The following is a 14,954-nucleotide window of genomic DNA, read 5'->3' on the forward strand; positions in this document are numbered from 1 at the left end:
CTAAATTGTGAGGTAGATGCCTAGCAAGTTAGTGGCAAGTCTTGGTGTAAAACTCTGGCCTTCATGTGCCTGCAGCAGTTCTGTGGGCTGTCCATCCCCAGTTCTGTTCCTAAGTCATCCTGGTGTATTCTTGGTGTATGAGTGGCAGATGGAAATGCTTATGCCAAATGATCACCTGTATAGTCCTTTAAAATGTAAAATATAAGCAGTTAACTCAAGATAAGGACATGCATTTTTTAAATTAGGATGCAGAACATTTTTATATATCTTTTTTTCATTGTATTTGATTTATATAATGCTATTTTGATTTACAATGATGTCATCCCAAAGCATTGCCGGGGTGCCATAAATTACCAACTAATTACTTTACTTTCTTCCACTGATGAAACTGTTTATTTAAAATCTGGTCCTGTGAAGGACGAGGTTTTTTATGATGTGTTTTACTGCTCTCGACCCTCAGGTGACACAAACTTTGCCATATGAACAGACAATTGACTCCTCTTTTTTTTAAGCGTTTAGGTGGGTGTACACCTATGTATAAGTATGTTATTAGAAGACCAGGAATAGTTTTACCTTGGGAATGTGCTCTATACGTGAACAAAGCCACCGCTTACGATTAATTTTCAAGATGGTCAGTATTAAAACCTGTGTATGGAGCCAGTTCTGCTGTAGCTGCTACTGACTGCCCTCACTTGGGGAAATTTTCCTTTGTAATGTGTTACCTGTTTTCCTCTGTTCCAGTCTCCCAGTGATAACTCTGGGCTTGGCAAGTTCATAGGTGGAGCAAATGCTGCATTGCTGTCACTGCAGCCATTCTCCAGCCCAAGGCAACCTTTCATCGTCCTTGCTGGGTCCACAAAGAATTGTGCCGTCAGGCATGATGATAACTGTGCTCAGTACTTAAAAAAAAAAAAACTCTCTTCTCTTTCTCTTCTCCCCTTGTAAAGACAAGATGGCTTTTTGTCATACAATGGCTTTTTGCTGAAGGCCAGGAAATCCTGGATTTTGAAAGAGCTGTGCTTAGGCTGCATTTCAGTATTGCTCCTGGAGGACCTGGGCTTAGTGGGCCTCCTCATGGGTAAGCAGGGGATGCTTCGCACACTCGGGTCTGTTCCCAATAGACTGTCGTCCAGACCTCTGTTGCCTTTTGTTGTCTTTTTGCCTCACTCTGCTTCTTTCTGAACCTCCTCATGGCTGCCATCATATTTAGCACATTCTAGGCAGCGTTGCTCCTCCAGTACCAACAGCTCTTGTGCTTGGAGCCCAGCTCTGCTCCTCCTCTGCCTCGCTGCCAATTGGCACGTAGGCTCAGAGCCTCAGACCCTAAATTCCCTCCTAACAACGTAGCAGAGTGCTTGTGTGAGTGAGTTATTGTAGATGTCTGAGCTGCGTCTGGGCTGGGTTCTGAGGTTCTGCCATGCATGACCCGTGCTTAAGTCTGTTGGCTTCAACGGAGCTTTAGGTTGTAAGGTCTCTGGGGCACGGACATCATCTTTGTGTGCCTTGCAAATATGTGTGAGATGAGTAATGATAGCTTAGCAGAGTGAGTGTCGCTTTACATTTGCCATACTGGAGGAAGGTTGCCAGGATCGTGTTGATGCTGCATGTGGTCCCCTTCCGGGGGGGATTAGTCCTTCTATGCAAAGATACCTCCTGCTGACTGCTGAAAAGGAAAAAAGGAGGAGAAAAAAGAAACGTTTGCCATAATTACCATTAGCTTAATCTTCCTTTTTTTGTGTGATCTTCTAGTTCTATTTGCTTTGCACAGCTTCATCAAGTTGTTGTATGTGGATAGAATAATTGAAAACAAATTTGGTGTGTCTCAGACTATAACGTTCCCTTTCAGCTAGATCACTAGCTATGTGGTAGATAAATGTCTGTTTTTCATTTTTGGTTATGTGAGAAATTTAGGATGATTTGATTTGTAATTTTGAATGTTAATGAAGAAGAAGATATTTCTTTGTCTCCTGGCCTACAAAGAAATTCTGGCTTTCTTGCTTCTCTTGAAGCAAATACTGTTTAGGAACATGTTATTTATTATAGAAGGGTTTCTTTATGTCTTTGAACTGTAGAGGGTCTTACCTCTAATTCAGCCAAGTCCTCTCTGTGTCACAAAACAAAAAGACCGTCTCTATCTGTACAGATAGTATTTAATGGAAGGGATAAGCAGTGGCTGAAGGCAACATCCTTCCCCGGCAACTGGGGGAAGGATGAATTTCAATGAGCAGGGAATCAACCCCACATGAGTGAGTTTGGAAGAACGAGAACATGTGTATTTTTAAGACTATTAAAGAATTTTGCAGACTGAGAGCTTTGTAGGGTGGAGATGTAGATGTTAACAGAGAACATCCTCCCTCGGGGAAGAAGGTGGTGGGCAGAAAATACAGAGCTGTGAGCAGACGGTGTATGTGAGCACAGTGAGGCAGTGGGTGGTGCATTTCAGCAGCGGTGACGTGAAAGACAAGCCGCATTCCTGATGGCCATGCAGATTTTTATGAGTGCAGCTTGCAGGCTCCCGTTCATCACTGGCAAAAATGCACAGCTAATGATGATGACTAAGTTGGAAAATACAGTGTTTTGTAGCCAAGACTTTACTCTATCAAGCAGTGTCATTGCACTCTTTGTATCTGTGGTAGTTTCCATGGAAATAAATAGGAGGCATTACTTTTGGAGAGGCTTACTTTCTGATCTCCGTATCTGTGAGCATCTCAGTACCTCTGCTTCGTTTCCTGAAACGAGGGTATTGCAAGCTCTGTGTGTGATAACTGATTTTGAATGTCTTGCCAGCTTCACGGTTACATGGAGAACAAACCCTTGGGTCTTCAGATCTTCATTGGGACAGCAGATGAACGGATACTCAAACCTCATGCTTTCTATCAAGTCCATCGCATTACAGGAAAAACTGTCACCACCACCAGCTATGAAAAAATTATTGGCAACACCAAAGTTTTAGAGATCCCACTGGAACCCAAAAACAACATGAAAGCAACGTAAGCAAATTTCTTTTTATTAGCAAAGTTGTGGATGTTAAATTCTTCCTCCCATGGAAAGCAGGAACTTGGATGGATAAAGATGTCTGTCCTGGAAAGACTCCCCTTTCCAAAGCATTTGGATGATACGTGCATGTGAGGCCCTTTTTACAAAAGCTTGAGCAGACAGTTACGGGTACCTGGGAGAAAGCTGATAGCAGGGTTATCATTCACCAGCTAAGCACACGCGTGTTTTTGTTATTTGCCCCGGTTGCTGCAGTAACTGTACGGTAATTGCCTGTTGTATCCAAAGTCAGAATGGTTCGGTATGGCACTGAGGAAAATGAGACTCAGATCTCAAGTCCTTATGCCACAGGGATGCGAACAAGGAGCAGTAGACAGCGGAAGAAAAGCATACATTTCATTTTACAACAGTTAATGGAATAGAAAACATCTCTCCTGAGCTCAGCCAAGTGCTCTGGCCATGAAATTGCACTCTCCTGTTGTAATAGGTTACCAGAAAAGCAAGTACAGGCACATCTTTTCTGTATTATTCCTTGCAGTTTTATGGAGGCAGAGGGATGAAGTGGGCACCAGTCTGAAACTTTGGGCTTGAATGTGTGCCAGACTGCATGAGAGTGATTGCTCTGCAGAGGGAAGAGCTGTGTCTCCATCCTTCGGAGGATACTGACAAACTTGGCAGAGAGGCTTTGTTTTTAAGCCCCCCTGCGTCATTGCAAAATCCACGTTCTTTCTTTATATAGCTTCTCTTATAGAATTTATACCTAATTTCTCCCTTTCCTCTAAGCCTCTCCTTCCCTCTACATCCAAAGAAGTAAATAAAAGCCTGCATTTCAAATTTAAGCAGCCAAGTGCTAAATGGAACATGACCGTCTCTTCCTAACAAGTAACCCTGGAATAATAAACCCCTGCATGTAAGCAGCGGTGAGGGGGTAGGAAACTGAGTTGGATTTATCCTCCCAAAATGTGATTTTCATTCATATGGAATGTGTGCTATCTTTCAAATGGATACAAAAACATTTTTGCAGTGCCTGTTAATACCAGCACTCACTGCACCCTCTGAGCTGAAGAACTCAGATCCTGTAACTATGTATTGGCACTTGCCCGGGCTCTGCTGTAAGCAGGCAAGTTTGCAATGCTACAGAGGGCTCATTCGAAGTCAGCCTGCAGATAAACGCGCAGCGTTAAGCAGCAGCGCTGGGTACAGCGGCCCTCATCCCCCACTGCCCCCTCCTGCTCCTGTCAGCCTCCCGTTGTGCGGGGCTTTGGTGAGTGGGAGCAGAGAAGAGTTTCTTTTTTACCGGGTTGTGCCCGCTCTAAACGGCCTGTATGTTTGGCAGCATTGACTGTGCGGGGATTTTGAAGCTGAGGAATGCGGACATCGAGCTGCGTAAGGGTGAGACGGACATCGGCAGGAAGAACACCCGCGTCCGGCTTGTCTTCCGCGTGCACATCCCTGAGTCCAGCGGCCGCATCATCTCTCTGCAGGCTGCATCAAACCCCATCGAGTGCTGTAAGTACCCTGAGATCTGCTGGGAACCAGCATGGGTGTGCGGCCGGGGTGCTGTTTGCATCGTGCTGTTTGTGCCCTGAGGAGCGGTCTGTAGAGTGAAGCTGCAGCCAGAACTTGTTATCTGCAAGCTGGTGGTTGGAGGCTTGGAATCCGGACCTGGGTTGGGTCCCACCTCTCTGATGGGAGCACAAATGAAATGGAGTGCAGGTTGGGTTTAGAGGCTTGGGCCCATCCTGGCTGTTATCTTTGCTGGGTGATAGAGGTGCTAAGGTGTGTGCTGCTCGGTAGGCTGCAGTTGAAGCAGGGAAAGCCCAGGCTATTCTGGTATTCCCCTGAGAGACAGAAGAAAAGTCACAGTTTTGATTTCTAGGGGCATGTTCTATAAGCGTGTAAGTTGAGAAACCTGCACCTCGCACTTGTTATAACGTACTGGATCCTGAGAAAGAGAGGCCTCCAGCAAGGTGCCCCAGGGTCACAGTCATTTCTGGAAGGGCTCCACCCACTCTGCTGGTTTACATGCGTCCTGTGATGCTTTTTGTTGGTAAATGGTGTCTTTTCTGAGGCGTGGGGATTTCACAAATACAAAATGAACAGTTTTCCTCTTCCTTTGCTGTATGATTCACCCCTTTAGCAGAACCAGTCTTGCCATAAATCATGTTAAAGTCATTGAAAAGTTTCTCATGTGCATTTTATTTATTTATTGAGGTGCAGGCTTACTTAAATAACAACTACTTATAACAGGAGAGGAGACAACTTTGGATGGAAAATCAAGTCAAACTGTAACTAGTGAATCATTGAAAAAAAAGAAAAAGAAAAAGAAAAAAGAAGCAACCAACCAGTAGAAATTAATTTTAAAAAGAAAGCTAAGGAGATAGTGATGGATATGTACATCCTCCTGGCAATTTTTGTGAGAGAATGCCAACTATCAGAGTGTTTTACCATCAGAGCTAAGCTTCTGGGCACTGTGACGGGAGTGAAGAGCAGTGAGAGTAACTACCAGCTGTCTCCAGGGGAGACAGGATTCTCTGTGTGACCAAATGACTGAAATGATAGTGGCCCCAGGTGTGTCCCTGCTGAAACAAAGGTCCTTGTGCTAGAGGAAACATTCAGTAAACTGCACATTCTGTGGGCAGGAAAGGAATTGCAGGAAAGGATCACCTGGTTTCTTCCTTGGTTTCTTTTCTGAGTGAAAATAGCCTATTTTTCCTTGTAACGGGGACCTCAGGTGGGGAAACTGTGGGTGCAACAGGTAGGGCAGCTGTGCAGACAAATAGCACAGGTCCGGATGGATGGTCCCTGGGTTGTGCGTGAACTCACCAACGACACCACAGTTGTTCCAAACCCACTTTCACAAAGACTGAGCTGAGCAGTTCTAAGACCCTTCCGCAAACACACACTGTATTTGTGCCCATCACTGATGAGCATTCAAGCAGAAATCCAGTCATGGTTTACAGAATAAGATCACGTTTTCTGAACCATACATGCACACCTAATTTGCCTGTGCAATGACTATTTGCACCAGCTTGTTTAAGATGTCTAGGCATTCATTCTGAGATGTGCTTACTTAGATGAGTCCTAGAGGCGTAAAAAGGCCAAAGGTGAAGATACTATTCAAGTGGCCTATTTATAGCTTTCTTATAATTAAATAATAAGTTTATTATAATTAAATCGAACATAAGAAATGTTAGGCAGATAAGAAAGCATGTACAGAGATGTATTTTCCTGAACTCATGGAAGTAGTGTGAAGTGATCTGGAGAAGTAAGCCTCTTCCATTTAGAGTGTGTTACATATTTACAGGGCTTTTGCATTTAAGTAGTGCTTCCTGATGGCAGCCCAGTTCTGGGAAGATGGTTAAAACCATGGGTTGGCTCAGCCAGCACTGCTAACGCAGACTGAATCACACCAGAGATGGCAGTCAGATTTCTCACAGTCTGCTCACATCGCAGTGCTCAGATAAGCTCAGGCAACCTGACAAACTGTGGAATAGCAGGAGCACGCTGGGGCTCCGAGGTGTTTCCTCCTTGCATCCCAGTTTCCTCCTTTCCGTGCTGCTGGGATTCTCTTTTTCACCACTGTTTGCTTTTTGTTTTCTTGGCGTGGCCGCGTGGGAGCCCTTCTCCCCACGGCCTCCCTGGAAGATCTCTTCTTCTGGTAGCCGTTAATGATGTCTCACCAGGAAAGCCTCAGTAAGTAGCAGCTTTAGGATAGATAACTGCTGTTTCCCCAGCAGTGGGGTTCCCTGGAGAGCGCTGTTGCTACCAACAGAACATCTGAGTGCTCTCCTCAGCAGAGGCCGATCCCGGCTAAAAACTCCCACCGGTGTCAGCAGATCATTAGCTGCAGTGAAGCAAGAACTGTGAAGTATCTGCTTTTCTAGGGGGCGATTTGGTTCTGCCTCATCTGTGTCACATTCAGCACTTGACAGGTTTTAGGAGGGGATTTCACAGGTTCAAAGAGCCTCCGGAGCAAGTTCCTCCCCAGGCAGCTGTGTGGGAGGAACACAGAGGTGCTACGTTGTTAAATGATCAGTTATGCCTCAAAGTGGACCTGGATCCGGACATGCCTGCACATTCAGCAGCTCACAGAGGTCTTATCCTTTTGCCTGTTGATTTGTTCTGAAGTCTCTGAGGAGGCAAAGGCATCTGAAAGCCCTCTGATAATTGTAACAGGCTATCACTTAGGTAGGGAGAAAAAAGCTGCTGTCTTGGAGGTGTGGCACTGGAAGGTGAGAAAAATCTCTTCCGATCGTTGCTCCTTGCTGACCTCAAGTCTGAGCCTAAGCATGAGTCCTAATCTCTGAAAGTACTGAGAATATAATTAGAGCGAAGTGCATCTCAGTTGCAGTCCTTTGCTGCCAAAACACAGTATTGTCATCATCACACAGCACGTCTGAGATCAGAGCAGCCATCGCAGGGCTGCAAACGCAGCTGCTGTCACACAAGGGGGTGAAATCTCAGCCATGAAGAGTCCTGCAGTTAACTTGGCCCTTCATCTGCAGCCGTAACAGCAACAAGGCACGCAGTGAATTGCCCACGGAGAGTTGTGGTGTTTGCAGACCTGGTTGTTATTTTCAAACCATTCCAACAATATCTATAATATTGGTTTTGTTTGTTTCTTTTGATGTGCTGCTCCCTACGAGCTGAAGCTTGTTTCTTGGTGAGTGGTTGGTCACTCGAGTCGTATCTCTGCTCCTTGGCTGAGATATCCGTGGGGTGGGGAAGGAGCAGCGTTGAAGGCATTTCAGAGCAGCCACAAAAGCACCTGTGAGAGATTGCCTGTTTTTCTTCATGCTGCTGACAATGGACTGTGCAGGTGTCTGTGAGATGTGAATGTAAGGGTGGGAGTCCCACTCACTTTGTCACAAGATTTAATTCTAGTGGATCGTGGTCAAAGCTTCCCAAAGCATCTCACAGCTCTTGTTTCGTATACTCTGTGCTTGCTGAAACTAAGCTGTGCTCACAAATCCCTTAAAATGCAAACGATGACACTTGGCACGAGAGAGAGAAAAATTCTAAAACCTTGTTCTTATAATAGATATTCCACGGTGGTAAAAACAAAACAAACAAAGCTTATTACTGAAGAACAGTGTGTCCAGCTAAGGAATTTAAAATAGTTTCTATTATTGACAGTATTTTGTTCCACTAAATCGGATCAAATATCTTATTTCCCTTCAATCAATTTCCCTGGAAGTTTCCTTTATTTTTCTCTCCTTCTAGTAGATTTTCCCATATTAGACAATCTGAGCCTATGATATTTGACACATTAATAACTCCAGAGGAAAGAGCTAGTCATTTGAAAGAATGCTGTCCTGGCAAAGCAGCAAGCGCTTTTCCTCGGCCGCGAGTTGTGCTGGCTGGAATACGGTGGCAGGCAAGAAGGAGCCCTGCTTTGCTGAGATAAAAGCATAGAAGCAAATGGTCTCTTTGCACCTGAGAGATACTCATCTGCAATTTTAACCAGAAATGTGATTATTATGAGAGTAGCATGGTTTCCAGTTGAATTCAGGGAATCTCCCCCGTTCACTTCAGTTTCAAGACAGTCGTGCAGTTCTCCATAATGCAGCTCACGCAAAAACTGCTGCTTTTCCCAAAGTGAAATTTGTCTCTCTCTTAGAGCACAGAATTTGACAGTTAGTTCCGACATCTTTTGCCACTTTCTGTGTGCAACCAGACGATTTTAATCTGGAAAATCCGAGTCAGAGAATGCCCACCCTTTCTGCAGGCTGCAAGCCTTCAGTTTACTTCATGCCTTTGCAGTACTGCTGCTGGTAAAAGTAAGCGACCCAGCCTATTATGCAGACCGTGGATTTCTGAGCATAATTTAAGCTCAGTAGATCTCCTCCACAAGGGATTAAAGGGAAATGCTGTGCATACCCGCAGAGATGATCGACAGAGAAATGAACCGAGGCCATGGTTTTCCTGTCATTAATCACATGCTGGTTTGTTGAGCTGGCTGCAGTTCACAGAAAGTATCATACTTATCTGACACTGCTGCCATCAGTGCTTGTCAGTCCTCCTTCACATGGGCATCATAAAATAAATTATGTGCAGAGAAGGAGGTGGGGAAAAGTCCTCTATTCTTGGTGCTTTTTTTTCTTGGATGGCTCTGTACAAACTGCTAGTAAGTCGTGCTGGTAACAAGTTGGAAACTGTTGTCATCCCATCCTGGATTCTTTTTTTGGTAGCATTTAGATCACATTTCAAGGCTTCACATCGCAATGGTTGGAAATCTGCTTTATTTACTTGGTTCTCACTTAAGCCTCCTGCTACCCCGTGCTCTTACCAAGAGGTAAATCCTCCCACCCTGCTGCCCTTGGTCCTTTCCCAGCTCCCACAATGCAGCTCCCAGCTTCTGCCCACCCAGGGAGCTCAGGGTGCTTCAGTGTGTGATGAATGGGATCAAAGTCTCTCAGGACATTAGTGCATTGGATAAGCAGAGGGCACAGGAGTGCTGCTCCTATCAATCCTCCCACAGGCAAGCAGTTTGCAGTAAATAAACACAGAGTGACAGGAGGAAAGAGATATTTACTTTGGCTCATTAAGGTTTGCACTGAGGTGGAAGGATTAATCCCACAACAAATTATGCTGCTGCTAAGGCACTGCTGTTGCTTCTAGGGTTTAGGATTTTTTTTAGCATCAGAAAGGCTGCTCTCCTTGCCCTTCTTCAACCGAACAGGAACCGGTGGCTTGAGCCAGGAGCCTTTGGGGGTTTGAAAAGTCATGTTGGGGTTGGTGAGTCATGGTGTAAAGGCTTCCAGCAAGCTGGGGCTGCTGGGCACGTGGTGGAAGCAGGAGGTCCCAAAAAGAGACCTGGACATTTGGCCTGGGACAACTGCTACGCTGGGGCTGCAGGTCTGGAGTCCTCTTTCAGTATCTCAGTTTTAGTTTACTTGGCTTGTGATGACAGAGGTAATTAGAGGTAATGCCAGCTCAGTGAGTTGTGGGTGGTCCTCAGTCCTGCTTTTCATCACACAGGATAAGATCCGTTCTGAACTGTGCTCAACTATAGGATCAGATATAGGGACAGCGGGGCAGCTTAAGCTCTGGATCCAGAGTTGCGGCAGGTGTCAGCAAGGTAGCACAGAGCAGCTATTCTTTGGCCTCTACTACCCAGAAATGTGCATGGAAGCCTTCAGCCACGCAGCAAAGTAAGGCATTGAAAAACTGCACTGATAGAAGGAGGCTATGGAGTGTCTGCCCTGCAAGCAATTGTCAGACCTGCGCTGCTCTGTGCAGAGCTCACAAGCCTTTTCCTCCCCAGAGGCACATCACAGCGGTGTTTTCACTTTGCCTACCTTCCCGGATCCGGTCCGCACTCATTGCTTATACGGAAGAGAGATTGCCTAGACAGTTCCTCTCTGGAAGCTGTTAAGATACATTTAGCTTCAGTTAAGACTCCTCATAAAACGAGTCAGCATTTGGGCAAGACAAGGCAGCACCTGGAAACCCTCCAAGCCAGTGGAAGGAAACACGATGCTCAGGCAGGGCTTGAGCTGCTCATCTGGGGGATACATGGAGGAGTCGTGCTGATGGGGAGATAGAGGGGCTCTCAGGCAGAGCTGAGATTTCCTAAGGGGCTCCTATGAGTAACGCTTTCCTGGGGGGCATTTGGAGCCACAGTAGATGTTTCCAGGTAGTCACTGTCTCAAAATATACCCTTTTCTTCCTAAAAACCCAAAAGCCTCTCTGCCAAAAAAGGACCAATTGTAGATGCTGTGGGCAAGTGAGGAAGGAAGAAAAACCTTCTCCCTGCCTTGGCACTTTGCTTATGGTCAGCACACAGGCTTGCGCATTCCATGTGCAGCGTTCAGCCCACCAGCCTAGAGGTTTAGGTAATCTTTACCCTTCTTCCACCAGCTGGCACAGGAAGGGAAACCAAGGGGACAGGCTGTGTGACGTGGCAGCAGCATGTGGGCCCCCAGGTGCTGCGGGCAGGGCAGGAGGCGAGGGGCTGCATCCCTCCCAGCTGAGGCAGCCCGGAGGTGGTGCGATGGCTGGGACAGCCGCTGCCTTTCTCTCTTGTGTCACCGTGTGCATTGTGTTTCTTGGCACTGTGCATCCATGACATCTTGATTTGCAGACAGTCAAATAAAATAGAAAAATAATGCCCCCTATTAATAGGTTGGCACACTGCTTCAGGCCAAGTGTGAGTATTTCTATAGCATTTGCTTTGCTGCCTTATGTCAGTAACTGTTGCTATTGAAAGTAAACACCCCAACTGGTTAAATCAACAGTGTTTTGTTTATTCAAAGCTCATAAACTCCAGTAGCTGTAGGTCACTTTATGAAGTGTCAACCCCTGGGGGAAGAGAGGGAATAGTGTGAAATTATTGCATACAGTCCACCCATCATGAGCCATAGAGGAAGGGGATTTATTGGCAATTAATATTTCTTGCAGAGGAAAATAAAGTAATCCTATTGAGGCAGTTCCATGCTGAACCTTGAGCCTCCCTTCTAGTGAAAACGGGGAATGGGGTGAGATGTTCTTGCAGGCCTGGGTGAAAAATAAGATCTTGGAAAATTAAAACTATTTTTTTAGAAAATGGTTTGCAAACCACCCAGTAGGAGGAGAACAGTGCCGGCAAAACATGCAAGAGGAAGCCTGTTGCTCAGTAGGTACCTGAATTCCTCCACCTTTCCCTTTGGCATGATATCTACACTGTGAACCTCAACTGGAAAATTTCTAAATGACATTGTTCTGCTGCACATTTAAAGAATGTGTGGGTTCTGCGCACCTACAAGCAGGCACCTATAAGTTATTAATTCTGGGTCTGGCTAAAAGCTCTTCTGGAGATGCCCATAGCCTGTGCCTGCTGTAGCTGTGCCTGCGTGTAGCTTTGCCCCAGCCTGCTGTTGGCCAGTATGGGGCTGCGTCAGGAAACCCCACAACTCCTCTGCAGATTTCAGGCAGCATTGCTCAGCTGCCCTGCTTGGCTGAGGATGGCATCAGGGTTCCCCAGTGTACCTGCTGCCCTCCCCAGCTCCCTGGTAGGTCGTCGCAGTTACACAAACACTGTGCTGGATGGAAGTTGGACAGAGACTTGGTCTTCAGCAGCCATTTCCAACTTGCCTGGATCCAAATGTAATTAAGATGAGTCAGATGGTTATTTCCAGGCTAAAATTTGTTCTCTTTCAGCCTGAAAAAGCCTTGCAAACCACTGATCGATGGGATGGCAGGTTACAAAGCACCCTGTTAAGGCACTGAAGTCAGTAGGAGATGTAGATTAATCTGCAATTTTGAAAATTTGGGACACTCAGGAAGTGAACTCTGTGGATTGAATAGGAATAAACAGTGTTTGGGGCGAAGTGTAACTACGTTTTCTCTTGAGTGTTATAGACACGATCTTGGTTGTTGCTGTTAACTTGTAAGTCTTTGAGGTTCCAAACCTTTGTGATAAATCCAATTATGAACTCATCAGAAGTGTGAGGATTTAGGGCTTGGAATTAATCATGCAGCCATGTGAAAGAAATTAGCAGCTTCTGTGAAAGTAATCTGAATATATAGTCTTAATTGGCAGCATCTTAGCCCAGCTGTTGTAATATATTTGAAGGGAACAATGAGTCATAAGGTTGTTTTAAATAGATTTTAAAAAATGCCTTTTGAACGGCATAAGAAACTTACAGATATTGACTTATTTGTGTTTCTAACAAGAGCAAAAATTGTCAGACTGCAGAAGAGCTTCCACTGAGTTTGTCCTTACTAGAAAACTTGCCCTCCTCTCCCATGCACGGCTGTCTGCATGGCTTAATGCTTGTGTTTTCCCCCCAGATATACCAACTCTGTTTTGCTGCAGTGAGAGAACTTGGGCAGCTCTCTCTGCAGTCAAGAGCTGTCAGATTTTCAGCTCTTGTAAGGTTGCAGAGCAGTAAATGATGAAAAGGATGCCTGCACCACAGCTCTGCCCATGTGAGAGTGGAAGCCCAACACCGAGTGTGTAGGATAACATTTCCTTATTTTTGGCCCGGCAGTGATTGGTGTCAGTGAAGGCAAGACACAAGTGCTCAGGGCCTCTTGGGAGCTTGCTTTTTGTTACAGAAAGTTAAAATCCAGCCAAGGCAGCTGCTAAATGGATGAGCGGCATCCTCTGGAGGCTTTTGCAGTTGGGGTGGATGAATCTGGAGGAGTTTGAGTGCAGGTCACGAACTCGCAGTTCACCAGCCCCAAACTGCTGCCCACCTGGTCTGCTCGCAGGGAAGCTCGTGATGTTTTCCAGCTGCCTGTGTTGCAGGGAACGATTCTCGCGTTGCTTTCTTCGGCCCCTGCTGCATGTGAGCAGAGAGTTAAGGTGGGCTCGCAGGGAAGGTGAGCAGGACCCTCTGAAGCTTTCCTGACCCCGCACATGGTGGTTTTAACGGGAGGAAGGGAACGCAGGAGGAGAGGTGGTGCTTTCTAGGTTTTCTGAGTGGGGATAGAGAGAATCACAAACAGCTGGGGCTGCTGTGCCCCCACGGCTTTGTGATTCCCCCGGCCGTGTGTGGGCTCTGAGTGTGCCCATGGAGGCAGTGCTGCTGTGGCAGCCGCGCGGAGCTGGGCCGACATTGGGCATGGGCTGCGGGAGGCAGTGGGTGTTTGTAGAAAAGGTTTATTTTTATTTTTTTATCTTTTTTTCTGAAGGAACTTGGTGTTATTCAGTGGAATCCTCTCTGCAGGTGGAATTTTTGGGCTCCAGTGCTGTAGTGTGCCTGCACTTGAAAATTTGGCCATTTATTTGGAAACAGACATGGGCAAGTTCCAGCTCATTCATCCAAGCTGTCCTTTTTCAAGGACAAGGAGTAAGGCCAGCACAGCTGAACGCTGCAGCCAGCTCCTGAATGTTTCCAAATAAAATGCCTTGAGTAAGTTTATTTTTCCCTCTCAAACCTAAATTTAGCGCCCTGGAGAAGCTGCTTTGGCAGTCAGTGGATGGTAACGATGACAAGATCAATCTGTGGATAGTTCTGGGCAGATTTGGAAAGTGCTGGTAAAACAGAGTTGATTTCATTCATGTCTGTATTTTGTCCACAGCCCAAAGGTCTGCTCATGAACTTCCGATGGTTGAAAGACAAGACATTGATAGTTGCCTGGTGTATGGAGGGCAACAGATGATCCTGACAGGACAGAATTTCACAGCGGAGTCTAAGGTGGTGTTCACAGAGAAAACTTCAGGTAAGGCAGTTTTTTCCTCGCTTTCCCTAATGAGATAAGGCAGATCTGCAGTACTGTTGTGTCTCGCGGTATTGTCCTATGGTTTGTGCTCAGCCCTACTCTAGTGAGTAATCCCTTCAGGTTGTGCTGAGTAAAACCAAATCTCTTGACTTGAGTTAACCATGTGAGTGAAATTAGTCCTGGGGGCAAACATCTGCAATGTTGGCCTTGCAGGCACTGTTGGAAAGTAAATCAAAGCCACGTCGTGGGGAAGGCTCACAAGAACACAGACGCTGGGAATCAGTGGAAAAAGGATGCATTATCAAAGAAATGAGATGACTGCTACGTGCTCCTTGTGCTTGTTTAATCTCATGTTTAGTGAACAATACTGTAGAAATAATAATTGAAATGAGCATTTCTTATTGCAGTCAACTGCAGTCAGAGGTTGGGTTTTCTGCCCTTAGAAGTCTGTGGGGGAAAAATGTGCATGATGTGTATTTTGGTGTCAAAGCAAAATATTTTTATACGCATAGTGAGATACAAGAGTGCATCACTTCATCTTCTATATTTTTTCAGATATTTTTACACTTTTTCAGATATTTTTACATTGATTGTTTCCACATCGCTTCTTAGAAAGAGCCCTTTTAAGCTTAAGCAAAAACACGTATTTCCCCAGTGTGCAGGGAAACAGTGCCTCCATGGGCAAACGAAGTTCAAGACTGTTGAAATATGCTGAAATTAAATGGAAAATAATCCAAAATGCCACAAAACATAAAAATATATTGTATTGACCAAGGGCTTGCTTCTGTAAGGGTCTTTCTCTTAGG

General features: G+C 45.7%; 1 protein-coding gene across 6 annotated transcripts in view; it reads left to right on the plus strand.

Moving 5' to 3' along the window:
- The window catches only part of NFATC2 (nuclear factor of activated T cells 2), an 88,085-nt gene that overhangs the window by 26,782 nt on the left and 46,349 nt on the right, over window positions 1–14,954 (plus strand). For all 6 annotated transcript variants that reach the window (XM_085241252.1, XM_085241254.1, XM_085241251.1 and 3 more), the window contains exons 4-6: window positions 2,788–2,990; window positions 4,331–4,503; window positions 14,008–14,148. In XM_085241252.1, coding sequence (XP_085097378.1) covers window positions 2,788–2,990; window positions 4,331–4,503; window positions 14,008–14,148 — 517 coding nt within the window. The remainder of the gene's footprint in view (window positions 1–2,787; window positions 2,991–4,330; window positions 4,504–14,007; window positions 14,149–14,954) is intronic.

The sequence above is a fragment of the Meleagris gallopavo genome, chromosome 22 (genome assembly GCF_905368555.1).
Source record: "Meleagris gallopavo chromosome 22, MGAL_WU_HG_1.1, whole genome shotgun sequence".
Taxonomy (NCBI): domain Eukaryota; kingdom Metazoa; phylum Chordata; class Aves; order Galliformes; family Phasianidae; genus Meleagris; species Meleagris gallopavo.